This window comes from Hippoglossus hippoglossus, chromosome 6 (assembly GCF_009819705.1).
Source record: "Hippoglossus hippoglossus isolate fHipHip1 chromosome 6, fHipHip1.pri, whole genome shotgun sequence".
Taxonomy (NCBI): domain Eukaryota; kingdom Metazoa; phylum Chordata; class Actinopteri; order Pleuronectiformes; family Pleuronectidae; genus Hippoglossus; species Hippoglossus hippoglossus.
In genome coordinates this window covers 23,686,259-23,702,961 of record NC_047156.1, presented here as the reverse complement: position 1 = coordinate 23,702,961, position 16,703 = coordinate 23,686,259, and the positions used below count along the sequence as shown (strand labels likewise).

The 16,703-nt window shown below is 41.3% G+C and overlaps 1 protein-coding gene across 2 annotated transcripts; it reads right to left on the bottom strand.

Moving 5' to 3' along the window:
- Positions 1 to 235: 235 nt before the first annotated feature.
- On the bottom strand, positions 236 to 9,493 carry hyal6 (hyaluronoglucosaminidase 6). Of its 2 annotated transcripts, XM_034587967.1 has the most exons (5): positions 9,439 to 9,493; positions 2,675 to 3,644; positions 2,351 to 2,440; positions 719 to 831; positions 236 to 646 (listed from the first exon to the last, which is right to left on the bottom strand). In XM_034587967.1, exons 2-5 carry the CDS (start codon positions 3,626 to 3,628, stop codon positions 352 to 354), a joined length of 1,452 nt encoding a protein of 483 aa, XP_034443858.1. In that variant the 5' UTR covers positions 3,629 to 3,644; positions 9,439 to 9,493; the 3' UTR covers positions 236 to 351. The 2 variants fall into 2 exon arrangements, with proteins under 2 accessions (XP_034443858.1, XP_034443857.1); XM_034587966.1 differs by having other exon boundaries at positions 236 to 831.
- Positions 9,494 to 16,703: the final 7,210 nt, after the last annotated feature.

Sequence of the window (16,703 nt, the reverse complement as noted above, 5' to 3'; positions counted from 1 at the left end):
TGGTGGCAGTGGTTTCTAAAGTTTTTATGGATGTTTTTTATGTCAAATCTTTAACATTATCCATTGCAAATGGGCAAGTTACAAACTTTACAGGGCAACATGTTAAGTCTGCTGGGTTGTTAGATATATAAAACATGATTTTTGGTGTAATATTCCTTCAGACAAAAATGTCCACCACTAAGGTACACATTAGAGGAAGTGAAGTCAGTAAGTGAGAGCTGACTTTGAAAAGTTGGAGGTTTTCCTATTTCAGGAAAGTCCGAGTTTTCTTGAAACAACATCTATTGGACATTTGAGAAACTGCAGCTGATCACACTGTGAGCTAACACACAACGGCTTAAGTCTTGTTGGCTACAGATTGAGACACTTAATAATCAGACAGAGACCCAGGAAGATAATGATGCACAGACAAGAGAAATGGAGGGATAGGAGGAGCAAGATATCCCCCAGCAGGCTGTTCTCGTGGGGGTGCGGCAGAGGGATGGCAGGCTGAGGCGGGGGTAGTGGAGGTGGGGTCTGGGGCATCTCGCAATGAACCCCCGTCCAGCCCTGGTAGCACTGGCAGGTGAACTTGTTCTTCATGTCCAGGATGTCATAGTTGTTGAGGTGACCGCTGACGTGGAAATGGGGGCCCCTGGGTGTCGGCCTGCGGTGAATGTGGAAGAAGCGTGGATTCAGGTGCAGGTAAGCGTTTGAGTCGAGGCTCTTGCGGACGCACCTGCCATTCTTCTTGCACAATGCTTTGCTGCACAACTTAGCAGCTGATGTGACATTGATAACATAATGTCCCAGTGGGCCGTCGATATACTTCTTCACTGTCAGACAGTTCCTCTGTAGGAGGCAGAAGGAAAAACACAATCATAAGTCTGTAAAAATGTTTATTATATATAGCACTGTTTTTTTATTTCATACCTAACTATAAACTTTAAGTTCGCTAAATAAATACAGACCATTTACCATTTAATTTTCCTCACACTTTTGCTATTGTGTTTTTAATTTTGGAAAGACAAATCTCTCTTGTTACAGCACCATACGCCACGTCAGCAACTTAAGAATCAAAGTTGGCACTGTTGGAGCCCTAGGCAAGATTTCCGATTGGCGCCCCCCCAGGCCCCCGAACATACACACGCAAATTGTCATGCATCCTCAATAACTTTTGGACTTTGTACAGTTTCACACACAGGCAGACAAAAATATAAAAAATAATAAAAATATATAATAAAAAATAGTCTGAAATCTGCTGGTGACTAGCTAGCTAGCTGTCAGAGCTAGCTATTCATGTCGACAAAAATAAACATTAAGGATGTGCACAATCGTGGTGATTCTTACTTCTATATTATTCTTTCTTCTCCTCCTATTCTTTGTGGCGCCTTCTGAATTGTGCACCCGATAATTTTATCCTTTTTTGATTCATCTTTGACTGTAACTGCAGTAACCCTGCAGACACACACCGGAGGCGGAAGTGCCAATTCTCGTGCGAGCAGCTGCCTGGCTGTTCACACAGGAAGCACATTTCTCTGTGCCGGTTCGGGGGTAAATGATGATGGTCTTCACAGATGACTGACCTACGCAAGCCTATAGCCGCAACCCCCCCACAAGAGATTGTGTGCTTGTGTGTGTCTGTCTGTATAGGCTGCATATTTAATCATTTATATAATATAAAACTTTGTTTATTATGGATTTTCAGTGTTTTCTGGCCCGATTCACTCGCGGCGAGCAGAAAAAATAGAACAGACCCCTAAACCATCGCTGCAGATCGCGAGCCAGGAGCCGCCCCTGCGTTAGCAAACAACAACATTTGTGTTCAATTAAGAAGTAAGACTTGTTGCTGAAATTAATGTTTCTGATGACAAGTGAGCACAAGCTTATTTTTACAATTTCAGTTGTGTCATGTTATGTTTGAAAATGTCTTTTTGTTGATTTAAGTTTTTCTTTAGGAGTTTGTTGCAAAAAATGTCACCAACGGAAATACTAACCAATTAACCACATGTATCTCTTGTCTTCTGGATTCAAACACAGGGTTATGGAGGAGAAATTAAAGAAAGCTTTTTTGAATTATCACTGTCAGTCATCATGAAGTCTTATTTTATGCACTGTGACCGCAAACAATAACGCCATCCGTGGTTCCCTAATAGTGTTTTATGTAATGTATGCTGTAATGTAGTGGTAATCTGAGAATATGATGAATGCTCAGTTTTTTTGGGAGGGGTAAATGAATTTCATATTGAAATATATTTAAAGACCTTTGTAGTCCAAGTTGGTGAATAAAAACCAAGTTTGTACCACTTAAGTCAATGCTAACTCATCATTTTTGAAATATTTTTTGATGTTTACCATTAGTTACCATTACCTGTGATCGAGAGTATTCTGATGATCCCCAGAGGACGACGCCTGATGCTCCCAAAGCGGCGCTCTCCCCGATGGTATGAAGCAGGTCACTCTTAAACAGACAGATAATTAACACTGTGGCGAAATTAAAATTCAACCACTCTCCCTGATTTTTCTCAACTGATTTATTCTACAATCGCCTTCTACAAACACACTAGTTTCAGGTTTGAGGTTATTTTAAGAAGTTTGATGGGTTTATTTTATTTTGTTTAGTGGTTTTCTTCTTATTCATGAGATGTCTTGTGAGCAGATGCCCTAAGCATCTGTCTTAAGACAAAAAACTTACCTCAGAAAGAACCACAAAGGTGTAGGCATAGAAAGGTCTGGAGTAGACAAACACAGGCAATGTGAAGTCTGTACGGGCAATAGACGCAATCCTCATGGCTTCCTTGACTCGATAATGGACAAACTTGACAGTGTTGGGGGAGGACTTGAGCTCATAGTCAAGGTAGATGGAAGGGTAGAGGGCTGAGCTCTCCTTCCACAGCCACATCAGATGGTCATTGCGAACGTGCTCGACATTTGGACATTCGCCAGTGTACTGTTGTGGATGCTGCTTGTACCCATAGTTGTAGCAGTCTGGGAACAGGTAAAACCCCCACAGCCCATTCGGCCTGCGGCCCTCAGCCAGAGCTAAGGTCAGGTTCATAAAGTCTTGCCCAGCTCTTTCGAAACTTTCCTTTGCTTCCTTCTCTACTTTGCTCTCTGGCCAGTTTGGGTGAAGTTTCCGGATTTGATCCTTGGACTTATTGCGGTATATGTCCTTGGAGCCCCAGTTTCTGACCCACTGTGGCCTCCAGTTCTCCCAGTCAATGACACCCAAGCCTCGAAAATCCTTGTGCGGGATAAGCTTGTCAATGTCAGTCCGGGCCTTACTCAGGTGTTTGGAGATGCTCTGGTTCTGTGGCAAACCACCATTAATGGGGAACCCAGAGTTGGAGTAGTATGGGTAGTATCCCAGGTGGCTGTGGTAGAATATGGTGACATTTGGTCCACTGAGGGTTTCGTTGAGGTTTGCTACGATATCAAAAACACTGAGGTCCAGGTCTACTTTGAATCGAAGGCGGCAGGACTCCGTAGGTGCATTCCACACGACAACAAAAGGCCGATGGGGGATCAGAGGTGCACGGGCCGGCTTCATCTGGTCACCCCCAACTTGGAGCTTTACTCCAATGCCAACCCATAAGGCCATCGCAAGGAGATGGGAGCCCCATCTGTGCCATGGCCCCCGATTCTTCATGGAGCAATTAGTGGTCCTACACAGGGAGAGAGGAGAAATTACACATTTAGAGAGGAAATGAAGACATTATGAGCTTCAGTGAACATAGATAATAAAGCAGGCCTGTGGCAGGACACATGAGATGAAGTCACTGAAGTGAATGCTCCAAATTACACAATAGAGCAAAACACAAAGCTCCCCTGTTCTCTGATGGACTGGAATGGAAAAGATGCTAGTTCAAATCATAGATCAACAGAGACATTGTGGACAGGAAGAGCAATCAGGATAAGTTCCCTCTTTTCCTTTACTTCTCATAATTTCACATCCATTATAACCAATGCTTTTACCACTGTCAGACTGTGGGCTGGAATCTGATTGGCCCCTACAGTGCCCTGTCCCGACAGTAGTATTTTTTATATAAACTAGTCACTGGCTAACGATACTAATAATAGTAAAACAATTTGTTAAGAATTATTTTTATTTTCTAAGTATTTTTAAGTATGTGCTTGAACAAGGAACAATTTTCTAAATTTATTCAGGGATGTGTGGCTTTGCTTAAAACTATAGAGCTAACAGCATCAAGGAATTACTTAAATGTGCTAATTACTAAATCAGCAATTGTGCATGGAAGTTGGACATGTAATTAGCCCATCTGTGTAAAGGAAGGCCCTTTCATGGCCCTTGATTTAGAAAAATCATAGATCTGCCACTGGTCTGGTGGCAGTGAAGAAATTCAGAATGTGAAGATCATATTCCTACATAACTAGCAAGATACTCAGCAACAATCATTTAGCCATGAAAACAATGACAGGCCTGGTTGAGATTATCAACATATTTCTTTAAACTGCTCCTAACCGCTGCAACCACAGTTTCTGTACTTGCTGAAAACAGAAGCAACAGAATGCATTCAAATGAAATGCACACTCTGATTATAAAGATATTGATGGTTTTCAGCAGTTCTTTATGATGTGACCTCAAAAATGAATTGCTTGTCTTGAAGCAGTGTTAAGTCAAGTTACAGTTTAAACAGGATCCATACATTTTTTTAACGTTTCACATTACAGCAGAAATATGTTTCAACAAAATGTGTATTTTTTATTGTGGAACCACATCTATTAAGTTTAAAGTCTAATTCTGTGTATACTGTCTCCTCAGTTGCACAGTACATAGTCAAACACATCTTTTTTATCATTCATCTGAAACTATTCCCTCAGCTCTTTATGTAAGAGCCCCCTAACATACATACACACACTGTCCCCATATAATTGCTATTGGCGCCCCCTCATATGCAAGTAATCCATATTTAATGTTTTCCAAAGTCGGGGGGAAAAAGACATTGTGACCCAGCTCTTGGGAAACACGACCACTGAGGTTGCCTCCGAGGACGCAACGGAAAATCTCTCATCATTCTCTTTGCAGAATTGTAACCAGAGCAGGGTTGCAGGAAACCACCAGTGGGCTGAGGCTCCTCCAATCATTTCAACTTTTCATTCATCTGAGTTTTCTGATGACTTTAATGGCAAAAGAACTTTATGATCGCAGTAATCCTGGATGTGGATCAGTGAGTGGAGAGCTGAAGGAGATGAGGGTGAAAGGTTGAGGAGTTGAGAGTTTATATAGTCACAAATAAATTGTCAACATTTTTCCCGCAAAGCATTTTAGGAGGGTTGGAATTCTTTAGAACTTCCCTCGTGTCCGCTTCAGCTTTGTGAAGCATTTCTTAAGGCTGTGTGTGTGTCTCGCACCAGTTTCATAATCCTCCCTGAGTTATGGTTTTTCTGGTTATGCTGATCCAAAACAAACAAAGTGTGGTTAAGCCAGTCAGACTGTCCTCCAAACCATCGAGAGGCCCAGAGCCGCTGGACCCCCCAAAACAAAAAGTCTGAGTCAAGACTGACACAGGAGACGCAGTTTGATGTTTTGTCTCACACAGAGACAACAAACCGGTGAAAAGAAGCTGAACTCAACTAATTGGATCCAGATGTGGACAGAGGGGGGTGAGCTGTCACACTGAGTTAACCATCCTGATGTTTTGCCACCATAGTTGGTTGGCTCTATGGACAGCAGACAGTCAGTCTGGATTGACATATTTCAACAATTATAACTACTAAATGAATTGCCATAAATTAAGAAAAGAGAGGGACATTCACGATACCCAGAGAATCCTCATTGCTTTGGTGACTGCTTCAGAAATTATTAATGTGAACTACTAAGCAAACTAGCCAACCAGTCACACCAGCCTTCTGACTGGGCTGTTTACTTCCGTGTATCATATTATTGTTCTAAAAAATACATAATTTTTATCAGCAGAGGGCTGCTGAAGAAGCAACAAAGGCTCTCCATGCTAGTGAACTTGCCAAGTCTCAATTTCCCATGTCAGTATGAGTCTTAGAGGTATGGCGAATTGGTAAATTGTTTCTGAAACACTTACAATCTCATTGGTCGAAATACCCTTCATGTCCTTCGGACCAAATTAAATGATTTGCTGACGTACCTGTCTGTCACTAACTGACCTGCCTGCCAGCACCCTCCCTCTGCTCTCAATGCACATGACTGGAGTCTTCATCAGAATCAGAATCACGATCTGGTTTTATTGCCAAGCAGGTTTACACATACAGTGAATTTGCTGTGGTGTATTTGTATTTATAAGTATAAAAATGAACTAGGGCTGCGAGCAGCACTGTGCGGGCCCGAGCACTTGCGAACTCGGGACCTGATGCGGCCGCGGGAGAGGGTGAACAGGGACCGGGCGAAACGGCTCTGTGATGCTTGCATTTTGGTGGGAAGGATAAACACATAACTTCCTGCATCCGTCACGCGGCGCTGAACCCAGCCACTAATTACTTATTACAGTCCACACCATCAAGTGTAGACCACATGGTGAAGATTTTATGTAAGTAATCACCTGAACAACTAAACTCAACAGTGCAGTAAATCAAGGAAAATACCATAATGGCACACAAGATGAATGACCAACAGCTGGTAAATTCAGGCAGTACCTTGCAGAAATGAGGGCAAAGGAGAATGAAGAAAAGAGCAGACAAGAACTTCAGAAGATAAAAAGAAATGTTCATCATGTACGATGACTATCAGGAGCCCAGTAAGGAACTGGCGACAATGAAAAATGAGAAAAAGGTGGCAGATGACACTATAATTCTAGAGGCGAATGAGCGGGAATCAGAACTCAGAAAGGAGAAGGAGAATCTGCTAAATCAAAATCTGGAGCTCTTTGAATTGCTGGTACAGGAGAAGAGTTTAAGTGCTCACCTCAATATCCAGCTCTGCGAAACAAAAAAGACTGCTGAGTTTACAGACGGACTGGAGATAACTTCAAGAGAGATACAATGAGGTCAAAGCAAAGCTGACTGCTTTTTTGACGGCTTGAACAAACTCGAAAACTCACCAAACTTCTGGGAGCGCATCGGGCCTGGTGACAATGTACGGATTCTGGAGTAATTCAAAATGGTTGTGGCAAAATGTTCACTTTTCAACGCTAAAGCAGAGAAAATAGTCAGAAGTTAGCGAGCGAATCAAGGAGAAGTCGTCTTCTAGCAACTGGTCAGGAAGTGCACAATCATATGTGGTGTATTTTTTTGATGAGAGGGCCAAAGGAGGGAGTGGGATGCATCGGTTGTATTGCGTGGCCTACTCTTGCCAGTTTTTCCAGGCTAACAAACCTTAGCTTTAACTGTGCACTTGTTTGGCCACATACTGAGTAAAGTTAGTCCAACAAGTCCCAGATGAAAAGTCACCATGAGAACAAACTTAACTTTATTTTCATTGTAGAGCTGCTGATTCCTAGTGTTGTAATTATGATGAGAAAAGATCAGAATAATATTTCTTTCTAACACAACATTTGTGTCTGTTTCTCAACTCGATGAAAGAAAAGACTTTTAGGATCAGGACAAGCTGATGTGTTTGACAAATGTAATGGTGGGGGGTAATAAGCTGTGATCAAACAGATTTTGTGCCTGTGTTTGCTGGATTTGTATCTGCGGTGGCTTGGCAGTGGTGCAGTGTGCGCAAATGTGGAGATGCTGTGTTCTGGGGTCTCTGGCTGAGTCTGGATGATACTTTTGATTCATGACCAGCTTGCACAGTGTAGTCTGGAAAATATGAAGCCGGCCTTGAATTAACAGTTAATGATCCAGCGTTAATGTCCAGCAGCCAGAGACACCACACATGATGGTGGTGGTGTGTGTATGGGTGTGTGTGTGTGTGTGTGTGTTATGAGGGGGGGGGGGGCTTTAAAACCTCAGAAACTCTGAGTCAGACTGCTGATTTTACTCCCAACATGTGTGGAGTTGCTTAATAAGTGAGCTGATTTAACACAGTATTCTCCAGACTAGATGTCTTCGTTGGTCTGATCCATAACGTACCCTTAAATAAAAGATACCTGATTATCTGTTAGAGAGCTGAGGACCGCCAGAGCTGGTCCCATTTGACTGGATGATAGTTAGACCTGATGCAAACTGTGATGGATGGGAACAGACCAAAACAGGAGCATGAATTTCCATCAAAGACAAGAGCAGCAAAACCAGACAGTTTTCCGACACTTCAGCGCTCACACTCTGAGCCTCATAAAACAATTTTTTTTCCTGTTATTATATAGTAACCATGATTTTTTTTCCTTTTTTCAAGAACTCTGTGTTTCATTTTTTGGAGGAGGACTTGATTTCACATTCACATATTATAAAGCTCACTTAAAACCCTGCACTTGTTCCCAAATAGCCTTGTGCTCATATTTGCTCTGCTTGTGCTCACACTGTGCACTTGCACGCAGACATTTTGTTGACAAACTTAATGCATTCACTGAGCATGTTTTTGACTATTTCTTTAAAGTATAACTACTATGGATGCAAAGAAACCTGGATTCAGACACAAACGTAATTGAAGGGATGTAATTGCACTGGATCACTTACTGTAGGTCAGAGACTTCTTAAAATGCCGCATCAATGAATAAAGTAGAGTCTACACACTGACTCCAAACCACAAATGATCCATGTCAGGTCTTCATCCTCTCAAAATGCTTAAAAACGGCCACCACACCCATTTACAGTATATACGCAGCAATAGGCTGACGGGCCGCTGATGACAGGTGTGGTTAACCATCCAACCTGCCCGCAGTGATAAACAGCTCCAAGTTAAAAACAGTGCAAGGAGATACAACACATCTCAGAGAGTAGCAGTATGTCAAATTATCCACAATACTGTGAAGATATAATGTAGAGAAGGGGGAAGTTACAATGTACAAGAAGCAATTTGAACTTGAAAAATAAGACAATAAAATCACTTAACAAAAACTGCACACAAGCATTGAATTTACTTTGAACAAACACCACAGGGTGTGTGATATTCAACAATACATGAGATATGTGACTATAACTTACAAAAACATTTGTGTGTTCAAAATAGCTGCTGTATTGCTCAAAATTATAGACACAAATATAGCTGGGCATCGAACATGTCTTTAGTTTTGACTTCCATGTTTCAGCAGAGGGACTATCCTTTAGAGTGTGATGACCTCATGACCTTTCCTCTTGTGCCACCCTCAGATCAAACTCTACATTTTTAGCTCCACTACTAAGTGGACTAAGTATAGCCAATTCATCAGGACAAGTGCAGTGCCCTTGTAAACCTGCTTGTTTGGAATGTTCTGTTCTCTTGTCCTGTGTTGATGCTCTGGAGCTACTTCAGAATATTTCCTTGTCATTAGTGAGTCCTCCACAAACAGTTCTACAATATACTGTTACTTGTATTGTTTGTGTGCTGGACGTTATGTGCAGAGCTTTTTATAAACAGTCTATGGTGCAGAGTGAAGTTCATCCTACCTGGTTTATCTGCATTGAAGATGTTATAGTCGATGCCAACTGCCGACCACTGCTGTAGTTTATCTGAGGGTGTGGAAGAAGACATGTTCAACTTGGACTGAAGGCACACTGCCCCGCCCCCACTGACTATGGAGCACTGGTTGCCACCGAACTCGGCACTGCCCTTTCTAAGGCTATTTACACTTGACATGCCAAGTGAGAAGCTGAGTAGAAGAACGGTTCATAAGATATGCATTCCACATACAAACAGACAGACGTTTGTGGAATTGGTAGGTAGATATTGAGTAATCTGTTCATCATTCGGGGGGGGGGGGGGCAGTAGGGCGTTTAGTCTGTGTCACTCAATAACACAGGTGAACGATACATTTGCGGCTCAGTTTAGGCCTGTCTGCTTCAAACACAGTGCCCGTTGGTTAGTCGACACCTCAAGCAACCTCGTTCATTTGAAGCCTAGAGAGGCCTTTTCACGGCCCATGGCTCTCACACACACTGATTATATCTGGTTCCTTTCCAGCTTTCAGTGGAGTCCTGATTACCTTCACATGTGTTTTTCAGGCTGCGGTCTCCTTGCTGCACTTTCCAGATGTGATTTGTATGGCTTTTATTAACACCAGCGCTCAGACACGTCACTGCTGCAACAACGGGAAGCTGCGTTTTACATTTTTGCCTTCACAGTTCAGTCATTAAGTCCATCTGTCCAACAGTCTGCCTGTTTAGTTTTTTTTATTTCTGGAACACAGTGTCTCAAACATTACTGCTGCAATTAAACTCGACTGACCAAATGATTGATAGGAGGCAAAAAAACTGTATTTTACTGTGAGTGCAGGACCAGTCAGTTTTACAATAGATCACTAACCTGAGCATGAAATAAATTTCACTCAAAGATCAGAACATCAGACCAGAACACCGTGGCAATCCTCAAGTGAAGGATTGTTGCCAAGACACGACATTAACAAAATCAAAATAATTTAATTAATAAAGGAAATTCTGATAGAGGTCATTTTATACAATACTAGATTAGATGTTTAGACCTGTGAATACATTTTTTGTTTTAATGTATTTTAAGATTTCAATGAAATAAAAAAGTTTTTATGATGAATTTGACATACCTTTCCGTCTCTGCTGACCATGCTGCGAACCAGAGCCTCCTTTTAGATGATTTCCTCACCTCTAGGGATTTAGACACAGATTGTCTGTCTGAAAAACTGCTCAATTGTCTGTTTCCCCCTCTCTCAGGTCCCCTGGGTTTTATTGGGGCAGAGATGCCCTACCATTGTTGGTTTGGCCCCTCCTCAACTGTGTCCAACAGGACTCTGATTTAGTGAAACAAACAAGACAGCACACAGACTTGTATGTTCCCTGAATGTTGGCTTTAACAATATGAAGTTCACAGCAGGGAGGGTGTGATACTTCAATGTTTGTTTAAATTTTACATACTTTATTATTTTCAGATTATTTACCTTTTGATGCCCTATATTTTATTGTCTGCTTTTTGTAACTTTAATACATATTTTCTCTTATTTCTATTCTGTTCACTTTTCAAATTCTGACTCTAGTGTTCCGTCATTGGTATTTTCAGGAGTTTGGTAGTGCTGGTGTATGGGGCAGCTGGTGTGTGAGTGTGTGTGTGTGTGCCTGAGTGGGCCTGTGTGTCAAATGTCCTAATGACGTTTCTAACATGCAACAGACACAAAAAAATTTAAAACTAAAGTTTTACAAATATCTCCAGGTGAAACATGATGTCAAACACATAGACGACACCACGACGATGTCAAGAGAGTTTGTGGTGATCAGAGCCAATGCCAGTGTTGATGTGCTTCCTGCCTCTTTCTGCTGCACTTCCCTTCTCCTGAATCTGGAGGATTTGTTGCTGTTATGAACCATAGACTGTATATGAACACATCTGAACAGAGAATCTCCTGATGCGTTGTGAATGTGTGAAAGGCAAGCTAGGTGGGTTTTTATTTTTATTTTTTATTTTCCTTCATTACGACAAACAACTGGAGGAATAATACATTTTAAGTCAACCAATCATTCCTTTTTTCTGCCTAGAGTCGGCACCAGATGGGGCCGTTTGAGCTGACCCCATCTACATTGATTATTGTGATTTAAAGCAAAAGATAAAATAACTTAAACTCCTTCTGGTTTGTTGTGGTGGTTTAGGTCACTTCATTCATAAAATTACATTGTCATCAACATTGTCCACTAATGATACAAAACCTCTCATTCAGGATGTGTTGTGACTTTGTTTTCATTTGACTATTCTCTTTCTTCTGCAGATGTGGTTGCAAGTCCATGAGGGAGAGTGAAAACATCCAGCTCTCCCTGGAGGCTCAGTGAGTGACTGTTTGCAGGAGTACCTTAAAGTGAGTCAAATATGTATCCCACCATAATTACATACTAATGTGTTACCAATAAAAGGGGTTTGTGTCGTCATGAGAAGATTTACACTAAAACCTGCCTCCGCTTCGTGTTTCCTGTCACAGGAGAGTATACATGTGAGTGTGATGCTGAGGAGTTGACAGAGCGTTCCTCAGTCTCGACTCTAGCAAAGTGAGTAACCTCTCATCCATTCAATGATGCAGCTGTGGTTCGGGAGGTAGAGCGAGTTGTCCTCTGACCAGTAGTATGGGCGTCGGATCCCAGTCTTCCATGCTGAAGTGTCTTTGAGCAGAATGCTGAGCCCCCTATTGCTCCTGACGGCTGTGCCAGCAGTGTGTAACCAATGTGTGATAAAGAAAGTGCTGCATATAGATGTACTGTATGAATGTGTGTGTGAATGGGTGAATGGCAGAATACTGTTGCTACATCCACGCTACTACGTTTTCATTTGAAAAAAGCATCAATTCTGGTACGGTTACGCTTGTCCATTTGTGATCTAACCCTCTTCCTGCTGTCTCTTCCTCTGACATCAGTGTGTTGATCATCCAGCTGAAGAGGTTCACCTTCACGCGGGAGCTGGAGGTCAATCTTGAGTCCAGCTGCATCGAACAGGTGAAAAATCATGTTCAGTGTTGTACTTTGACAGAGACATACACAACCTGCAGTCATATGTGTGTAGCTAACTCTATGTAACTGTTGCTCTACTCTCTGGTGAGCATCATCAGCCATTTGGGCTCCAAAGCTAACTCTGGTAAGTGCTTGCTGATGTTTCCCAGAGACTCAAGCCTCAAGGTTTCAGAATCCATTACCTTTTCAGATGTGTGTTCTCTCCTCTCAGGCCATTACATCTGTGACGGGACGTATCCGGTGACTCGATGAAACGTTGGCTGACGTAAAATGACATGTGAAGCACTTTGTGTCACATTTACATTGTCTTTGTATGAATAGTGGTATATTAAGAGTCTGATTGATTGATTGGGTGAGTGAGTGATTGGGTGTGTGTCTGAGCTGTCTGTAATATTCCCGATACACAGATTATTACAAGAGAAGAAAAAGTGATATTTTTATGATGAAGTCAGATTCTTGACAGAACCCTAGATTAAAAAAAAAAGGCTGAGATATAAGCAACAGAACAGTTTACATATCAGTTTGCAATTACTCTTTAAAAACAGGGGGTCCTGTGCCATATGTTCCAAACAGAGAAGGTCACACTTACCACACAACTAACAACAGTTTCCGGCATATATGCTGTAAACCAATACAAGGGGCTATTTTTTCTAACGGGGGGGGGGGGGGGGGGGGGGGGGGGGTACTCTGCTAAGTCACTTGCAAACATTCCAAACAATAAATGTGACAATTTGTTAAGATTTTTTATTCTCTAAGCTTTTTTTTACAGCTAAGGAACTTTTTCCAAAATACAGTATATTCAATGATGTGTGACTTTGCTCAAAGCTACAGAACTAACAATAAACAAGGAATATCTTAAATGCTTTCTGAATCAGGAATTGTTGAACATATATTTGTGCCTATGTGTAAATTGTAGCCCCCCTTTATGGTTCCTGAAAAAAAGATCCAAGATCCACCACTGATTTGAAGATCAAAAGTTATGTTTCAAAGCATGAAAACATGTTTGCCAGGAACAGTAAGAAAACCCTTCTTTTTTTTTACTATTCAACTATTGTAAGATGGCCGTAACGCTATCAAATAAAATAGCAATTTTTTAAAAATTGTTGAATGTACCTTACCTGCCCCAGGATACTAAACTCTCAGGGTCTTCAGAGGCAGCTCCGGGCCCGATTCTTGACACTGTCGTGACCTTGGAAAAGGTGTTGAAGTCAGCCATGCATTTCTCAGCCATCTGCACAGCTTAGGAAATATCTGGAGGATTATAAATGGACTCTTATTACCGCCGCACCTCTGCATCAGCATCTCAGAAATGTACAGAATCATCAGTTTATGTCTGCACCAACAGACTGAATCAACACAAGGGTTTACTTCCTAAAAGCCATACGCCCTATCACCTGAAGATGACTGTGACATAGTTTACTCTTGCAAAATATTAACTTACATTAAAATAATCTTGTATTAGATCAAATTCCTTCAGCTGGAGACTGTGCTGCAGTGTGTAGGATTTGCTTTTAGCCCTGTATGTTGTGCGACACAAGGCAAAGTTCGTCCCTATTCATTTTCCATTTGGACTAACACCTATCAGACCTTTGTAACGGGGCAGACCAGCTAAAAGAAGGTAGAGATGGAAAGTGTAATAGTTACTTGACAAAAAGTTTAGTCTTTACCTGCTGTGATGGAAAAATCATATCTGTGATTTCTTGGATATTTTTGGATGTCCTTTGCATCAAAGATTACAGATGACCTATTACAGATTACTGTCCAGTAAACAGCGATTCTATAACATTGGTTCCCTGGATTGAAACATCCTAGTCTCTTAACTGACCTTTTGTCTGAGATAAGTAATCAGACTGCAATCAGGCCATTGAATGAGCATTATCAACACACTTCTGTCCCATACATATGGGCTAGTAGGGGCCTAATAAACCTACTGCCGAGTTTACAGCCAACATGGAATAAAACTGCATGCTTCCTCTCACACCAGTTGGGACTGTGATCAGACCATTTAATTCTTTGTTATCCAACGCTGGTAGCCACAGAAACAGCTTCCAGGACACTGCATTATTTCCAACTGTTAGATCCTTATAAGACTTCAATAGAATGTAATTTACAACACATTACAGACTGTTTCTTTCTGCACATATGCACTGTAAAACATGACACATAAGTCAGGAGTTTTTGCACCATGCACCCTACATCTCACTTAAAGAATATTCATCATAAACCTTTCTCACTTTAAACATCAATACTTTATCAAGTTTATTTTATTTGAAAAAATCTGTATCCTGTTTTTTAGTGCGCCACAGACAAGCTGTTCTACTTTGAAAGTACCTACAATACAAATAACCTGCACAGTAATTTTGTTGGCCAAACTTACTCTTTCCCTAGGGCCTGGTGTCAGTTTGTGTCTCAGCATCAGAGAAACATAGCTAACAGAACTCCATCAGGACTTTCACTGTTGGATCGCTTGGTTTTCATTCTCATTCTCATTCTCTGTGCACAACAACCACTGACTAATCATTTTACATCCACAGATTGAACTGGTGCTCCTGAGCGATGTTGCAGCACAGGCAGGAAATCAGAAGACCCCACCACACTCACACAAACTGCACCACCAGCAGCCGCTTGGTTTCATAAGGCTGGAGGTGAAGCAGTTCCTGTCAGCTGTGGAAATATTGGAAATGCTGAGTAGAGCAGGTGGATGTTAGTTCTAGACACTCAGAGCTGTGGGAACAAGAGTACTGGCTGGCATCCACACAGCTTTTTCATTAGTCCAATATTTATCTAGCAGGAGCTAACATGCAAGCTTTCAGAAACTTCACACCTGCATTAAGCTGTATTATTGGAGTGCAGACAGTATGCAACCTCATAAAAACTTCAGATATGAACAAAGTCTAGTCAAACCTATCGATCCAAGACTGTTCAGACACATTAAAGCACTGTAAAAGTTCCTGAAACACACTCATAGCAGCTGCACTAATGGAACTTTTTGTACATATTGATCTATTTTGTCTAAATGCATTTAAATTATGTGTAACTTCTGTTGTGTTTTCAGTGCTTTTAAACATGTTTTTGGTTTTAGAGAGGCAGTGGTTGTCTTTTTTTTTTGTTGTCTTTTCTTCTCCACTTTGTTCTTTAATAGTATATCTCAGCAACTATGGTCAGAATATGCTCAAACATTAACATGTTTGGGGGCGCTGCACAGCTCATCTGGTACAGCCGGGACCCCATGTACTGAGGCATCAGTCCGCTAGAGTGGCCCAGGTTCGGCTCTGGCTTGCGACCCTTTGCTGTGTCACTCCCCTTTCTCTTTCTCCCCTTTCCATACTAACCTTTCACACTTTTCACGTTTCACCTCTCCTATAAAATACAGGAGAAAAAAATGCCCAAAAACCTTCTTTTAAAAAAAGGTTTGTACAAGTATTTGTTGTTTTGAATGGCTGCTTGCAAAGGTGGGATGAAAAGCCAGCCATCATTAGGAGAGGGGACCTGGTCAGACAGTTTCCTTGAAGACTTGAATGAACGTCTGGACAGGAAGCAACACAGACAGACAGACATGATGACTCCCATTATGTTGTGCTGCAACCTCTTTTATTAGATTATGTCGGCAGGCAGCAAAAAAAAACAGTCCAGGTTACGTCTGGGCAACAGAAGAGGACTCTGGGTAGAAGACATTATTACAGATGCTCAGTCCATTTGTCTGAAGCCTCATGTTTTACTGGCGAATTAACTTCCGTCCATTTTGGTGACGTAAACGAAAGAAATCAAGAAATGCATTACAGAAAGTTTCAGGTTTCATTGATTAAAATTTAACATGGCAGGAACTAACACCTGCATAAACCATTTTTAGCTGTGAATCCTGAACTGCATAAAAACGAACAGAATTCTTCATAACCATCAAAAAAGAAGAATTTAAGACAAATGCCCAATACAACTATTAATAATGAAAAGGACAATAAGACTATAAATGAGTCATATCTTTTGGAATACAAGAACAAATAAAGAGCATAGTACTAAAAAAATAACTAATCTACCTATTTCCACAAATGTCTGTCTCTCTGTATAAGGAACATATATCTCACATTAAATCGTTCATTTAATCAACTTTACACTTGGCATGTGTATTCTTAGTGGTCATGGGAAGGGCAGTGCCATTTTTGGGGATTTGGACACTTGATACATTCCAAATTAATAACAATTGAATTAACTTACAACCAGCACTCTGTAGCAGTGTGTGTGTGTGTGTGGTTGTGTGT

Coding starts and splice junctions, on each gene's coding strand:
- hyal6 (XM_034587966.1), bottom strand. CDS start 3,628: ATGAAGAATCGGGGGCCATGGCACAGATGGGGCTCCCATCTCCTTGCG. Junction 2,441..2,674: donor CCTTTGTGGTTCTTTCTGAG/GTAAGTTTTTTG, acceptor TGTCTGTTTAAG/AGTGACCTGCTTCATACCAT. Junction 832..2,350: donor CAGAATACTCTCGATCACAG/GTAATGGTAACT, acceptor TGCCTCCTACAG/AGGAACTGTCTGACAGTGAA.